Source organism: Nycticebus coucang, chromosome 5, assembly GCF_027406575.1.
Source record: "Nycticebus coucang isolate mNycCou1 chromosome 5, mNycCou1.pri, whole genome shotgun sequence".
In the NCBI taxonomy this organism is placed as follows: Eukaryota; Metazoa; Chordata; class Mammalia; order Primates; family Lorisidae; genus Nycticebus; species Nycticebus coucang.
In genome coordinates, this window is record NC_069784.1 from 44117059 (window position 1) to 44133674 (window position 16616).

The window sequence follows — 16616 nt, forward strand, 5'->3', positions numbered from 1 at the left end:
TTTTTAAACTAAAAAAGTGATAAAGCATGGTTAACTCTGCTCTCAGCAATACCTTTCCTTTTTAAATAAGGACTTATGGGGATTAAGGATTATATTAGAACTATTCTCAGTCTCTTCTGCAATATTATAAAAATAAGATTCCTTAACCTTCAAAGGGCAGAACTCTTTAAAAAAAAAAAAAAAAAAGAAAAACTACTATGAAAGTCAGCACTTCGGTACCTGATTGCAGTAACAAGGCCAAAATCCAAGACGAAGCCCTTTATTGCACATCGTGTTCCAACATCTTGGGCAGCCCCATCTTGCGACCTCTCCAGATTGGCTGCTCCTGCTCTCTCTACTGCAGAGAGAACTTCAATTAGAGAAATTCTGAAGCTCATAAATCTAAACTGGATACTCCCCTCACTGGAGGTAAAGATGGTAAGACTCACTAAAAAGATTCAAGTTAGAGGAGGTTTCGAATAAATCTAAGTGCCTTGAAACCACTATAATGTAGGCAGCTGAGAGTCTTATGCAAGTCTATTTAAAAATATATATATATCTTACGATATATGAATGGCAGCAAATTACTAGATAATCTGGGGGAAAAAGGGATCTTTAAAAAGTGAAATACATACTCCACTAAACTTGAATTTATAATATATACAATACAAACTTATAGCTGACCATTCACATTCATAATCGTTATGAGAAATGCAAGCAAAAAACCTAGGACACATTATTAACTTCTTCTTATGCCCCCAAATAATTTCACTGAAAAAAGTGTTTGGTTAATACCACTGATTAAGAAGGAGACATTTCCCTGCTGACTTAAGCCTAGCTGCCCAAGCAAGGCTTCAGAAAATGTCTTCACCTAGAACAGTGCATAGGCAGAAGGAGCAGAGTCTATGGCGGTCTTCCTAATGACAATAAGTAAGGTATGTTTCTGGGATAGACTGCCAACAAGTTACTGAAAGAAGAAAAAAACTGAAAAACCTGGCAAATAAATAAACAGGCCAACACCCTCACGTGTTTTATTATGACACAAAAGTAAATCTTAACTAAAGTTACCTTGAGGCTACCAGATCTAAATCACATACTCCATACTAACATCACCTGATTTGTAAAAGACCGGATTAGTTTCAAACTGGTTTTCCATGAAGATCTGTAATGATACATAACATGTATAAAGTATTTCTTCAAGTAACAAGCCCCACCACAAAGAACTCAGCAATTAAGATTTTTCAAGTAGAGGTACAGAAAAACAATCTGAAGCACCTTTATCACCATGAATTTTTATCAAAAGTGTGCTGGCTAAGAGCTATGCAACAAAATGAAGTTAATACTGTTGAGATACTGTTATTATTGTTATTCAAATAATTGAATAATGATTATACCTTACCTGAGTGTGGAAATTTGAAATGGTGGTTGTTTCAATATCTTTCTTGCCCAGAATTTCCATTTTTACCGGAGTGTTGGGGAAATTAAAAGCAAAGTAGTCCAAGAAGTCTGGGAGATAAGCAGCTGCCCCATGCACTATTGCTAAAGCATAGTAAGCAGCATTCTTCTCATTTTCACTGAATGTCAAAGCAAGAAACTCCTCAGAAAATCTCTCCATCTCCATTGGAGACAAAAATGAAAGTTCATCCATGTAAGCATGAAGGACAAGAGCACCACCATTGGACTGGTGTTCCTCATGAATAAAGTTGCTAAATTTAGTACCTGTTTTTAAGTAATTTCTACGAATAGAATGTTCCTGGTGAGTCATAAATGGTGTTTGTACTCCCTGGGGTACCCGATATTCTTGCATGCCCAAATTTAATCGGCATAGCTGTTCATCTTTCAGATACCTGAAGGACTCTTTATTAACTCCTGAAGTGCTATTTATTTGTCCTTGGTTGAGAATTTCTTTACTGATGCGGGTCAGGCCAGCACAGACGGTTTGTACTTCCTTATTGTACATTTTAAGTCGTCTTCCTCGCATGTCTTCTCGGTGTTTCTTTTTCTTTTTCTTCTTTATTTTCTTCAAGACAAAATCATCAGCTCTCTGGGTCTTACCATTTTCATCTGATGTTTCTGGCCACAATAATTAAAAAGAAGTTAGTTGCTAGTATTAATGTCAACATACAAACTTTCTAGGGTACTTGATCTCAAATTAAATAGGCTATTCTCAATTTCTCTGAATTTGTCATTATAAGGTAAATGTTTAGAAAATGCATAAAACAGAGATCTTAAAATATAATGTTCTGGCTTAAAGATTATTTTAAAAACTAGATGATGCAAGGACAAACAATAATTTAATACGACTTACAAATGGAAATATCTAAGTAATTTCACATATGCTATCATAAAATCTAAATGAAAGCTGGTCATATTTTGTGATAGTCTAAAAGTTACTATGACACGTATAGTCAAATCAAACTAAGACAAATTAAGCCATAATACACTTTTTTTTTTTCTTTTGAGATAGAGTCTCAAGCTGTCACCCTGGGTAGAGTGCCATGGCGTCACAGTTCACAGCAACCTCAAACTCTTGGGCTTTAACGATTCTCTTGCTTCAGCCTCCCAAGTAGCTGGGACTATAGGCGCCCACCACAACGCCTGGTTATTTTTTTTGTTGCATCTGTCATTGTTATTTTAGCTGGCCCAGGCCAGGTTTGAACCCGTCAGCCTCGGTGTATGTGGCTGGCGCCCTACCCACTGAGATACGGGTGCTGCCTAATACACTATTTTTGACTAACTAACTGGCAAACGTTTTTGTTTTAAGGTTCTTTATCATCCTCATATACTGTTCCTGGATGTATAAACTGGTATAATTTTCTGAAGGACAATTTAGTGATATATGTCAAAAGTCTTCAAAAATACTACAGTAGAACCTCTGTAAATTGACTACCCAAGGGTCTGTAAAAAACTGGTCAACGTATGGAGGTGGCCAACATAAGTAAGTAGGTCTATTGTATTGATACATACATCCATGTCCGGTCCACAAAAATGAGGCTAGACCATCTTAAGGAGGTGGTCAGTGTAGGGAGGTGGTCAACTATGGAGGTTCTACTGTATAATCCTCAGACCCAGTAATCCCACTTCCAAGTAAAAGTTACCTAAGAAAATAATTAAAGATTTTATATAAAGATATTCATGACAGTATTATTTAAAACAATAAAAGCAAGGAATCCTCTAAATATTTAATAACAGGGAATTGATTAAACTCTGGTATTATATACTATGAAGTACTATCCAGCCATTACAGATTATCATAAATGAAAAATACTGACATACAAATTATAAAGTTACAAAATCTTTACACTGTCCCTCTTCCAGAAAGCCTTCTCTAATAATCTTCCCTATCCAATCCGGATAGCCTAATCCTGCTGTAAGATCCCTTAGCAGTATATTTTCCCTGTCTCAACATTTAATCATACTCTGTGTTATTACATATTTAAATTTTCTACTTCTCCCCTAGACAGTAAGTAATCTAAGGTCAGTTATGTGTATCTTATCCTTTTTTCCAGACCACTTAAACACATGGACATTCTGATCTCATATTTATAATATTAAACATTTTTTCATTTGAGTATTAATACCTCCTGTAGGTTAGGTACACTTCTGGGCACTAGGGATAGGCGCTAAGACAGACACAATCCCTACTCTCTTGGATCTTACAATCTAGTTAGACAAGAAAAAGAAAATACCAGGTAGAGGTAAGTAGGCTATTCTAGATGTTGGGGAAGCTCTTTTTAAGGAGGTGGTGCTTAGACTGAGTCCTAAAAAGATAAGCCAAACTGGTAAAGATCTAGAAGAAAATATTGCAGAGACAAAGAAAGGACTCAAAGAAAGGAAAAAGTCATGTTGATCTACACTTGTTACACATTTACTTAACACAGAAAACTATCTGGAGAAACATACACCAAGTTATTAATCATAGTTGTCTATGGGTGGTAGGATCATAAATGTCTAGCTTCTTTTCTGCTGATGTGTCATTTTCTAATTTTCTACAATCAATATTTTTATTATTAAAAAATTATTTTTCATTTGTAAAGGATTATCATGAATTAACAAGCCCAAGGCAGAATGGCATCTTTTATATACTAGTTGGAAAATATAATAAGAAATCTTGAGGATTAAGTATTAGGCACAGTACTGACCAACCTTCAAATCTGGTCTAGTATTTACAGTACAGTACTTCTGATACGATTCAAGTAACTCAACATTAAGACAAATACTCCAAGTAATCCCATTATACAGTGGCAAAGAAAAAATTCAACAAATATTACAGTGAAGAATTTACTAGGTATAATATGTAAATATATATTAGCTGCAGTACTCTATATAAAATCACTCCAAATCAACCAGATATTACAACAGAAATGAAACCTTCTGAAGAAAATATTTAAAAGTGTTAAGTCAAAGATTTTAAGGTGTACAGATAACACACAACTTTCATTTAATATTTGATTTTAAGAACAAAATGAAAACCTTTCATTTGCAAACATCATTTGTTTAATTAAACTCAGATTGAATACCATTATACATGTAATCAGATTGATTATAAACTGATTACAGCAGACAATTTTTATTCTACATGCAACTAAATGTTTGAGAATAATTTAAAATACTTAGTAACAGTCATTCATATTTCTTACCAACAAAATTAATCAAAATACTTTCCCCAATATCAAATCAGTAATTTTAATAATCCCAAGCAACTAGATGTTAACTCCATTAAATATAAAGGCTAGACCAATTTTAAAACAGTCATCTAATAACCCTCTGCTAAACGTTTTCACAGTTTCACAAGTAAAAAAGAAAAGAAAATGTCTCTGAACAGAACTTGTTATCTTAAGCTTCAGAAAAGGTTAATTGGTATGCAGAAGATGGACGGCAACCTAGATCTGCCACTGAAATTAACTCCAAAAAGGAACTGCCTCGACTGTAACACGTTTTCTATATTACTATCAGCTTACCAGTGGTATTTCTAACATAGCCAAGTCTCTGTGGCATTTATTCCAAAACTCATTTATGAAAACCATTCAATAAATCCAACATATCCCATCTCAAAGAAAACAAAAAACCAAGGAAATGAAAAAGACCGTAACCTGTAATCTCATTTGTCAACATGATAAAAATTTAAAATATGAAATAAATTCCAATCTATCCCCTCACTAATCCTGTTTTTCAAATTTTGACTCTTATCTAAAGCTGAGATATAGAAAGCTCAACTTTATTTATAGAGAAGTTTGAGACTACCCATCTCATATTAGTTAACAAATTTCCAAGAAGAAAATTTATTCTTGAGTAAGTTGTGGTGGCAACTGAGAATGGCATCCATATACATAAGCCACTAGAGGTTATTACTGTAAGTTGGCCACCATTGCTTTATGAGAAAGATATCAACTGTTTTGCCTTGAATTCAAGACATTATTTAAAAGTCAATCTAAGTCTGGGCACTATTTCCATTTCTAGTTTTAGCTTTCCAACAGAGAATGTATTCAAGTAGTCAGTCACATTTTGAAGTTTCCCAGGGTACAAAAGCAAAAATGTATTGACCATAGTTCTTTATAGAAAAAGAGCAAAGCAGCCGGACACAGTGGCTCACACCTATAATCCTAGCACTCTGGGAGGCCGAGGCAGGGGGATTGCCTAAGCTCAGGAATTTGAGACCAGCCGAAGCAAGAATGAGACCTTGTGCCTAAAAAAAAAAAAAGCCAGGCATTGTGGCAGGTGCCTGTAGTCCCAGCTATTTGGGAGGCTGAGGCAAGAGAACTGCTTCAGTCCCAGAGTTTGAGGTTGCTATAAGCTATGACGCCACAGAACTCAACCCAAGGGCAACTGATTGAGACTCTGGCTCAAAAAAAAGAAAAGAAAGAAAGCTTTCACATACTGAAACAAAATTAAATATAAAAAGAAATACGTAATTCTACAGAGGAAGATACAAACATTCATCTGAGAATTGCTGGCAGTCTTTAAAAAGTCTTTTTAAAAAAAATCAATTCTCATATGTGCTATTAATATCAATTATCAAATACCACCATTTATTAGACATCAGAATTTCACCAAGGCAAAAAAAATTAGCTTTCCACTTTACAAAACAAATTCATAACACCATTTTTATGGAAAAAACTGGAAAAAAAAGTAGTATCTTTATTTCCAAAAATCATAGTAGATAAGCCAGAGCAAAACTGCTTACATCTTATTAATCATACATTTTAAAAGGGCTACATTTATTTTCTGACAATAAATTCTTCTCAGTCTGCTTGAGAGTTCTACCAAAAAAAAAAAAAAACCTGACTACAAAGGAGAAACCAAAAGTGCTCATTTTGAAAATCAAATTCTTGTGAACATAACACTGCTTCAATTTACCCCACCCCTCTTATGGTGTTTTAGAATTGCTGGGTAGGTCTGTGGCTGGGCATGATGTCTCACACCTGTTAATAATCAGCACCTTGGGAAGGTGAGGAAGGATCCCTTGAGTCCAGGAGTTCCAAACCAGCTAAGCAACACAGGGAGATCCCCATCGCTACAAGAAACATTATCCGGCCATGATGCTACATGCCTGTACTCAAAAGGCTGAAGCAGGAGAATCACCTGAGCCCAGGAGATTGAGGCTGCAGTATGCTATGATGATGCCACTGTACCTCAGCCCAGGCAATAGAGCAAGATCCTGTCTCAAAAAAGAGGTTTGAATCCCTGTTCTAGCACAATTTTTTTTTCCTAAGACTTTATTTTTTAAGCAGTTTTAGGTTCACAACAAAAGTTAGAGAAAGTTACAAAGCTTTCCCATGTATACCTCCCATCACCACATATACACAGCCGCCCCCATTACCAACACCCCCCTTCAAAGTGGTATGTTTGCTACAACTGATGAATCTACACTGACACACCGTCACCCAAAGTTCATAATTTGTATTAGGGTTCATTCTTGGTGCTACATTAATTCATTCTATGGCTTTGGCCAAATATATGTATAACAACATGTATCCATCATAGTATTATGTACCACACAGAGTGTTTCCTGCCCTAAAAATCCTCTGTGCTCTGCCTACTCATCCCTCTCTCCCAAAACCCCTGATGACTACTGTCTCCATAGTTTTGCTTTTTCCAGCACATCATACAATTGGAATCATAGAGAATGTGGCCTTTCAGACTGGCTTCTTTCACTTAGTCATATGTATTTAAGCTTCCTCCATGTCTTTTTATGACTTGATTGTCCCCCCCTTTTATTTTGGCGACAGGGTCTCACTCTTGCTTAGTCTGGTTACGAACTCCTGAACTCAAGCAATTCTCCCCTGAGCCTGAGCCACCACACCTGGCCACTAATTTCTTTTTGATTATTTTTGATATTCCATTGTCTGGACGTACCACAGTTTATCCATTCACCTGCTGAAGAATATCTTGGTTGCTTACAAGTTTTGGCATATGAATACAGCTGAATTATATGATAAGGGTATGTTCAGTTTTGTAAAAAAACTGCCCACTTGTCTTCCAAAGTAACTGTACCACTTTGCATTCTTATCAATAATGAATGAGGCAGGATAACCTTTTGTTAATTTCTTTGTATCTTGTTTCTCAGTGGTAAAATGGGATGGGGGGTGGGGCAGTATCTCCTCATAAAAATCATGTGTAAACAAAAACTGCATGTTATAGTACTTAGTCCTAGAACATAACAAATACTTAATACACAATAACTATTATTGCCCCAAAATAGTGAATTCTAGACACAACAGAGTGTACTATTTAAGATAAGAACAGGTGCTTTACAGTTAGACCTAAGCTAATGCCCCGGGTCTACTGCTTACTAAAGTCTCTGGCCAAGTTCATAAATGTCAATTTTCTCTTCTTAAAAGACTATTTATACTAGTCTTTCTCACAGTGTTATTATAAGGATTAAATGAGACAATGAATATAAGGCCCTTATCACATTGACAAGGACAATAAGACCATAAGTCCTTATCTTGATTATCATAATCATAATACTATAATAGTATTTGATAACATTCCTTGAAATAACTGGCGACAACTCTGGAATATCAAAACTAGAGCTAGAGATTACTGGCCTACAGTACAATGTAGTGTACCACAAAAAACACACATAAAAAGGAAAAAAAAAATCTTCTGAAAGAGGAACGAAAACTATTATTTACCAAGTGTCTAATAGGGATCGTCTATGTTATCTCTTTTTAATCCTTAAACTAGTAGAGTACAACCTAAAATAAGATATGTAATTTATACACGTATTAGGTCATAAATTATGTAACAGCCAAGATCCAAACTCTCACCTAACTCCAAAATTCACTTCCAAAACACTACACTACACTTTCTTCCTTTCTGCCTTCTAGACAGGGCTCTGAGCCCTCCCTGAAACATTCCCAACTAAGATTATCTAGTTATAAGGTTGCTTGGAAGAACTTCCAATAAGTAGAGTATTACTTCATTAAACAAATATTTAGTTGCTGTCTATTACAAAATAATGGACAGATCACTAAGATGGCATTATTTATGTTACACAAAAGTTTTCAAGATCACTAAGATGGCATTATTTATGTTACACAAAAGTTTTCATATCCTTTTAAAGGTGTTTTTGCCTCTCTCTGGATGAACAGGGGAAAATATCGATACCGAAGGTATTGCTCTGATAAATGAGATTATCTGTTTATTACCAATTCTCTTTATAATCCCAGTAATTCTCTATTCTTATCACAAAAAAAAACAATCTAGTGTTTCTGGACTTAAAATTCCTCCCAACCTAGGCACAATGGCTTGTATCTATAGTAATACTTTGGGAGACAGGGGTGAGAGAATCACTTGGGGCCAGAAGTTTGCAAACAGCCTGAGGAAGAGCAAGACTCTGTTCCTACCAAAAAATAGAAAAATTAGCCAGGCATGGTGTGGCATGCACCTGTAGTCGCAGGTGCTGGGAAGGCTGAGGCAGGAGGATCTCTTGAGCCCAGCAGCTTGAGATTGCAGTGAGCTCTGATGACAACCACCGCACTCTAGCCTAGGCAACAGAGCAAGACCTCATCTTTAAAAAAAAAAAAAATCCTGCCAATGCTTTTTGACATCACAGAAAATTTCCATCATCTATCTAGTTTAGGAACACTTTCCCTGTGGTAACAGTTAGGCAGGTGGTCAAAAGCGAAAAACATATGAGAAAAGAAGGATGACTACCAGGGCATGCGTAAGAGCAATCCTGTCATTTAATGGCACTGGCAAAGGGACCCATGAGGGTTTGTCCTCCCACCCCTTTCATTTTTAACAATTAAAATAGTGTTAATATCACAAATTTACTGACCAAGAATAATTAAAAAGTATTACTTCCTTTAATTGTTTGACAAGTATGTTTGGCCTGTTTTTAAGAGCGTTAACAGGGAAAGAAATAAGGCTTCAAAAGACACTGCCTGTTTAGACTCAAGGCTACTGCTTACATAAAATAATTTAAATATTTCTTTATTAACTTCTAAATTCCAATATGCATAGTGGAAAAAGAAAAGCCAACTGGCCCATGAATCAACAAAACTGAGTTCTATACTCAGTTCTATCAATAACTAGAAAATTTTAAGCATTTCACTTCACCTCTTTTAAAATCACTTTACTTTCTGTTTTACAGATGAAGCAAGTTACTACCCTAGCATTTACAGATTAAATTTTGGTTTCCGCTATTTATGAGCAACTCCAAATGTCTGGGATTACAATTTGTAATTAGCCTACATATGAACTTGGACTGAATGCTATTGGGCTGGTGTGCTGAACATGTCTTAACTGAATTCAGGGCAAACTTTTCTGTACAGAGAAAGTAGATTTTGCAGGCCATATGGTCTCTATCTCAGCTACTCTGCCACTGTAATGCAAAAACTCCCATAGTTTTGAAGAGAGATATTCCAATAAAACTTTATTTCTGGAAATTGCCTCTAAATTTCACATGATTTTCCCATGTTATAAGGTTTTTCCCTCATAAAATGTAAAAATCATTCTTACCTCAATTTGTACCCATTTTTGACAAAGGTACAAAAAGCAGTTCAATGGAAGAATAATCTTTTCAACAAAAAGTGCTGAAGCGGGCGGCGCCTATGGCTCAGACGGTAAGGTGCCGGCCCCATATACAGAGGGTGGCGGGTTCAAACCCGGCCCCGGCCAAACTGCAACCAAAAAATAGCCGGGCATTGTGGCAGGCGCCTGTAGTCCCAGCTACTCGGGAGGCTGAGGCAAGAGAATCTCTTAAGCCCAGGAGTTGGAGGTTGCTGTGAGCTGTGTGAGGCCACGGCATTCTACCAAGGGCCATAAAGTGAGACTCTGTCTCTACAAAAAAAAAAAAAAAAAAAAGTGCTGAAGCAACTGGATATCCTTAGGCAAAACAAACAAAAAAACCTCGACCTAAAAACCTCACACTTATACAAAATTAACTCACATGGATAACAGATTTAAATGTAGAAGTTACTCAACTACTTGGGAGGCTGAGGCAAGAGAATTGCTTAAGCCCGAGAGTTTGTTGTTGCTATAAGCTGTGTGTGACACTACGGCACTCTACCAAGTGCAACATAGTTAAGACTCTGTCTCAAAAAATTAAAAAATAAATGTAGAAGTTAAAATTATAGAACTTTAAGAACAAAAACATAGAAGAAAACCTTTAGTACTTAGGACTTGGGACCTGAAACATGCCGCTAAAAAAAAAATTCAGTAAACTGGACTTCAACAAAATTTTAAACTTTTGCTCTGGGAAAGACCTAAGACAACATTAAGATAACCAACAGACTTGGAAAAAATATTGGCAAATTATATAGCTGACAAAAAACTTGTACCTGCAATCTACAAAAAAAAGCAGGTACAGAGACAGAGTCTCACTGTGTTGCCTTTGGTTGAGAGCCGTGGCAACATAGCTCACAGAAACCTCCAACTCCTGGGCTTAGGTGATTCTCTTGCCTCAGCCTCATCTTAAGTAGCTGGGACCACAGGTGCCCGCCACAACGCCCAGCTATTTTTTTGTTGCAGTTTGGCTGGTGCCAGGTTTGAACCCGCCAACCTCAGTATATAGAGCCGGCGCCCTACCCACTGAGCCACAGGCATTGCCCTACAAAAATTTCTTAAAACTCAGTAATAAAAACCCCAAGCAATTCAATTACAAAATGGGCAAAAGACATACAGATATTTAGACATCCTACTGACAAAGATACACAGATGGCAAATGATAACATGAAAAGTTGTTTAATATCACTAGCCATTAGAAAAATGCAATTTTTTTTTCTTTTTTTGGAGACAGAGTCTCACTCTGTCACCATGGGAAGATGCCGTGGCATCACAGCTCACCAGCAACCTCAAACTCTTGGAATTAAGAGATTCTCTTGCCTCAGCCTCCCAAGTAGCTAGGACTACAGGCACCCGGCCACAATGCCCAGCTATTTTTTGGTTATAGTTGTCATTGTTGTTTAGCAGGCCTGGGCTGGATTCAAACACACCGGCTCCAATGTTTATGACTGGCACCCTAGCCAATGAGCTACAGGCCCCAAGCCAGGAAAATGCAAATCAAAACCAAGATGAGCTATTACCACACATTCTATTAAAATAGCTAAAATAAAGACTAACAATACCAGATACTGGCAAGAATATGGGGGAAATGAATTTCTTATACATCACCGGTAGTAATGTAAAATGAAACAGATATTCCAGAAAATAATTTGAGAATATATTAAATAAAAAACAAAAAAGCAGGGCGGCGCCTGTGGCTCAGTCGGTAGGGCGCCGGCCCCATATACCGAGGGTGGCGGGTTCAAACCCGGCCCCAGCTGAACTGCAAACCAAAAAAAAATAGCTGGGCGTTGTGGCGGATGCCTGTAGTCCCAGCTACTCGGGAGGCTGAGGCAAGAGAATCGCTTAAGCCCAGGAGTTGGAGGTTGCTGTGAACTATGTGATGCCATGGCACTCTACCGAGGGTGATAAAGTGAGACTCTGTCTCTACAAAAAAAAAAAAAAGCAAATTGCAGTCATCCTTTGTATCCATGGGTAACTGGTTCCACGCCCTTTCAAGGATACTGAAATCCAAGGATGATCAAGTCCCTGCATAGAACCTATGCACATCCTCCCTTATACTTTAAATCATCTCTAGATCACTCACGATATCTATTACAATCTAAATGTTAAAATAGTTATGGGCAGCACCTGTGGCTCAGTCGGTACGGTGCCGGCCCCATATACAGAGGGTACTGGGTTCAAACCCGGCCCCGGCCGAACTGCAACAAAAAAATAGCCGGGTGTTGTGGCGGGCGCCTGTAGTCCCAGCTACTCGGGAGGCTGAGGCAAGAGAATCGCTTAAGCCCAGGAGTTGGAGGTTACTGTGAGCTGTGTGATGCCATGGCACTCTACCGAGGGCCATAAAGTGAAACTCTGTCTCTACAAAAAAATAAATAAATAAATAAATAAATAAAAATAAAAATAGTTGTTATACTATATTACTCAGGGAGTAATGAAAAGAAAAAGTCTGTACATGTACAGAATAGAAACCTTTTTCCCAAATATTTTTGATCTGAGATTGGTTCAATCTACGGATGTGGAACCCACAGAGTTGCGTACTTGACCATATAACCCAGTAATTGCAATTCCTAGAGAAACCAAAAGGTACATACACACAAGAACCTGAACATGAATGTAAAAGTTTTATCCATAATAGCCAAAAACTAAAAACAACTAAAATGTTCTTCAATAGGTGAACCGCAGTACATCCATATCCTGGTCTGTTTACTCATTTCATCAATGAAAAGGAGTGAGGTACTGAAACATACAACATGGATGGATGAATCTCAGTCACATCACACTAACTGGAAAAAGCCAATCTCAAAAGATTACATACTGTATGATTTCATTTACGTAATAGTCTCAAAATGACAAAATTATAGAGATGGAGAACAGAGTAGCAGCCGCCTGGAGTTCGGGAGGATAGGGAGACAGAGGGAGTGCCTAAGGCTATAAAGGGATAGCACCAGGAAGATATCTCTGAGGTGACAGATTAGTTCTGTTATCTTGATTGTAGTGATGGTTACACTAATGTACATGTGATAATATGGCACATAACACACACATACTGTACTAATGTCAGTTTGCTGGTGTTGGTATAATATTTATGCAAGATGTAGCCACTGGAGCAAAATTGGTGAAGGGTAAGGACTTCTTTGTACTATTTTTGCAATTTCCTGTGACTCTATAATTATCTCAAAATCAAGAGTTAAAATATTTTGTTTCTGAAAGTCTGAGAATAAACAAAGGAAAGACATAACTCTATAAATAACAAGGGCCTACACACTCTCTTTATTCATCAGTTGTTTCAAGAACCAAGTACAATAAAATAAAATGGCAGTTTTAACTAAGTGCCTACAATGAGCGAGAAACTATTTTAAGTGCCTTCCACACATTGCCTCATATAATCCACATAACTACCTTATAAATAAAATACCATAACCCCATTTTACAGAGAGCAAAACTGAGGGTGAGAGAAGTTAAAGCAATTTGTTGGTCAAACTAAGTGGTGAGCTATGACTTAAACTCAGATTGACCCTGTAACAAGTATAAAGATGTTCAGAGAATAAAAAAAGTATCAGTTATACTGTGCAAAAGCCTGGATTAAACAAATTCAAACCAGTTTATTTTCTGTGGGGTTTTCAAACCTATTTAAATATTAGTGCATGTCAAGCATCTTTCTTCTAAATCTATTGAATTAGGGAGCCCTTTTTTCCCAAAGTATAGTTTGAGTACATAATTCAACAATTTTTCAGCCAAAAGTAAAAAAGGGTAAATGGCCTGATCTTAAATCACTTCTATTCTTCACATACTGGCAAACTACAAATGTTTAGAGCTGTGCAGTGGTAGCTGCTAACCATATGTAACTAATTGTAAATTAATTAGAATTGAATAAAATAAAAATTCAGTTCCTCTGTCACAATGGACACCCTTCAAATCTGTTCAAAAGCCATATATAACTACCATATAGGACAGCACAGATACAGAACATTTCCATCACCTGAGAAAGTTCTATCAGTCAACACTGGATTAGAGGCTTATTTTTGTTTTTTTTAAAAAACAAGGGATCTGTGCAATCTTAAGAAAAGTACTCTGCATATTACACATGCTACTGCCACTATTCCCCTATAAAAGGGGACTAGGTCAGATATACTTGAGGATCTAAAATCAGCTCTGTTACTGTAATGTCAAAGCACAGAGAAAATGTAAACAAAAGACTGGGAAAATATGAATTGCAAGTAGAGAAATAAATAGCGTGCAGCTTGAAACTGAACTTAGTTTCAGGGGTCTGGGTTCTACTCCCTATTATGCCAATAATTCATCTTTTAAAAAATTAAAAAATTTTGGTACTTGGTACTATTACTTGATTAGAAAAGTCTCTTCACTACTTGAGCCTCTGTTTCCTCTTCTACAACATAAATTTAAACCAGATGACCACTAAGATTTCTTCTAGTTTTGTACACACACGCAAAAGAAATGAGGAGGTAAGGAATAAACGTAGAAATAAAAGAGAAAAATCATTGCACATTGGTGGTGCAAACTGGCACTCTTGTCAGCTTGCCGCATGGTTCTATTCTGAGAATAAGATTTGGATAACACCAAAAGAAGAAAGATTTAATTCTGCTCAATAAATACTTATTGAGCAATTATTTGTAACAAACTACACTATTCGTTTATAGCACTACAAAATTCACCTTGTAAGGAAGAGGTGTTTTTTTAAAAAAGAAAAAAAAAAAGGAAATAACACCACAAAAAACTGATTAGCCCTAAGTTAAGCCCAAATATGTGGGAAGAATGCAAGACCCCCAAAACTTTAGGTTAAAAGACTGGTGCATCAGCATGTAATAACTGGCCCAGTACTAAGACACATAAGTATCTTAAAACCTTGAGAAGAAACAACAAAGTACATAAAATAATATACAAAGTACAAACATATGGCATAGTCAAAAGCATATCCCGTTTCTTCCACGAATAACACAAATAAATGCTACAGGTACCTGGAAAAAAGAAAACACCAATTTTGACCAACTTTACTTCTTTAGAACCCACACAACCAGATAGTCCTACATTTTCTAGGTTGAATATTCTTCAGGGTTATTAGAATTAAACAGATTCACAAACAGTGCTAGACAGAATAAAATGTAAGTGTAATTCCTGCCTTTACTATCTCTGTACACGTCCCCCTTTTCAGTCACTGTTGGTCCTATTTCCCAGGATCAAAAGGAACAGAAAATCTTCCCCCTCCCTACTCTAAGAATTAAAATACCTAATATAAAAATGCAGAAATGATTTTGACTCTAGACAAAAAAAAAAAAAAAGAACCAAGATAAACTGCATTTGATATTTTACCTTACAGAAGCTAAGTCAATCGGTGGGTCATGTAACCTCTATAAGAATTCCCTCATCAAATTCCTGAACTATACCCGTGAATATTATGGAACAGAAAGAGAGTAAATACTAAAGCTTTCCAGGAGGGAAAACAGGGAGAAGGAATTGTAGACAAGCCTTTCCTTCAGAAAGGCAGTTTTTAATACCCCCACCTACTAATCTAACGCTCAGAACTGCGCGGCGCGGAAAGCCTCCCGAATTTGAAAACAAACCTAGCAAGGCTCGGGGAGACTAGTCGGGGGGTTAGTAACTGACAGCTCGGCCAAGGAGCGAGAAGCCTCAAGTAGGTCAAAGAGTGTCAACGGTCTAAAATCCAGAGTCCACCCCAGTGCGCTTAGCAGGAGATAAGCGAGGGTTTGGCGTCTTTCAGTGCTTAACGTGTGGGATACTGGAACTGGCAAAGACCTGGAGCCCAAGCCAGCGCAGTTCGCCTGCTCTCACCTCTCTTAGGGGCTTTAATCAGAGGCACTCCTCCAGCCCTCTCGCCGTTTTCCTGCTTGTCCTTGTGCTTGAGATCGCCCGGTACGCAGGAGCTGGGGTCCCCATCAGAGCCGCGGTGATGATGGTGCTTGTGCCGCTCCTTGTGGCCCTTATGCTTGGGCCCGGCCGCGCTCACCGTCAGGGGCGAGAAGGTGAAGAGGGCCGAGGTGCCTGGCGCCGGGAGCGGGGCAGCAACAGCGGGCCCGGCGGGTGCCAGCGAAGGTGGCGGAGGCGGCGGCAGGAGAAGAGGCTCAACAGGGCCTGGGACCGTTGGGGCTGCACTGGTTGGCTGCAGCGGCCCGGGATGTTGGCGGCTGCGACGCCGCCGGTGAGGGGGAGCGAGAGGGGGGTCCTGGCTCGGCCGCCCCCGCTTCTCCTGAGACCCCCCACTGCTAGCTCGGCGCTGCCGCTTCACTCCCCGCGGCGAGACCCCAGCATGGGGTTTCTCCTTCCCCTCTTTGTCCGGCTCCTCCTGCGCCGCCACCGCCCGTACTACGCGAACCGCTCCGACCTGCGCAGCCATTTCACCCACAAACACACATTTAAATGGCCCGACCGCCCCCCCGTCCGCGCAGCGCGCAAGCGCTACCCGCGCACGGCCCGCTGGGCATTGGAGTCTCTCCCGCGCCCTCCACTTGTCGGCCGTGCTTCGTCCAGAGCCCGACATGCCGGAAGCGGCAGTCCCCAGAGCTGCTCCGCAGGCCGCTCCGACCGAGCTTCTATTGTAAACACCCCGGCCGCGCAAAGCCCTCTGGGAGCGGTAGTTCCGCCGC

At 38.5% G+C, this 16616-nt stretch overlaps 1 protein-coding gene across 1 annotated transcript in view; it reads right to left on the minus strand.

The window, feature by feature from the left end:
* Window positions 1-16572, minus strand: part of RSBN1 (round spermatid basic protein 1) — a 62858-nt gene extending 46286 nt beyond the window's left edge. Inside the window, exons 1-2 of the mRNA XM_053591683.1 lie at window positions 15805-16572; window positions 1379-2052 (exon numbers count right to left, since the gene is read on the minus strand). Of these exons, the coding sequence (XP_053447658.1) occupies window positions 1379-2052; window positions 15805-16510 (1380 nt within the window). The 5' untranslated portion in view covers window positions 16511-16572. The remainder of the gene's footprint in view (window positions 1-1378; window positions 2053-15804) is intronic.
* Window positions 16573-16616: the final 44 nt, after the last annotated feature.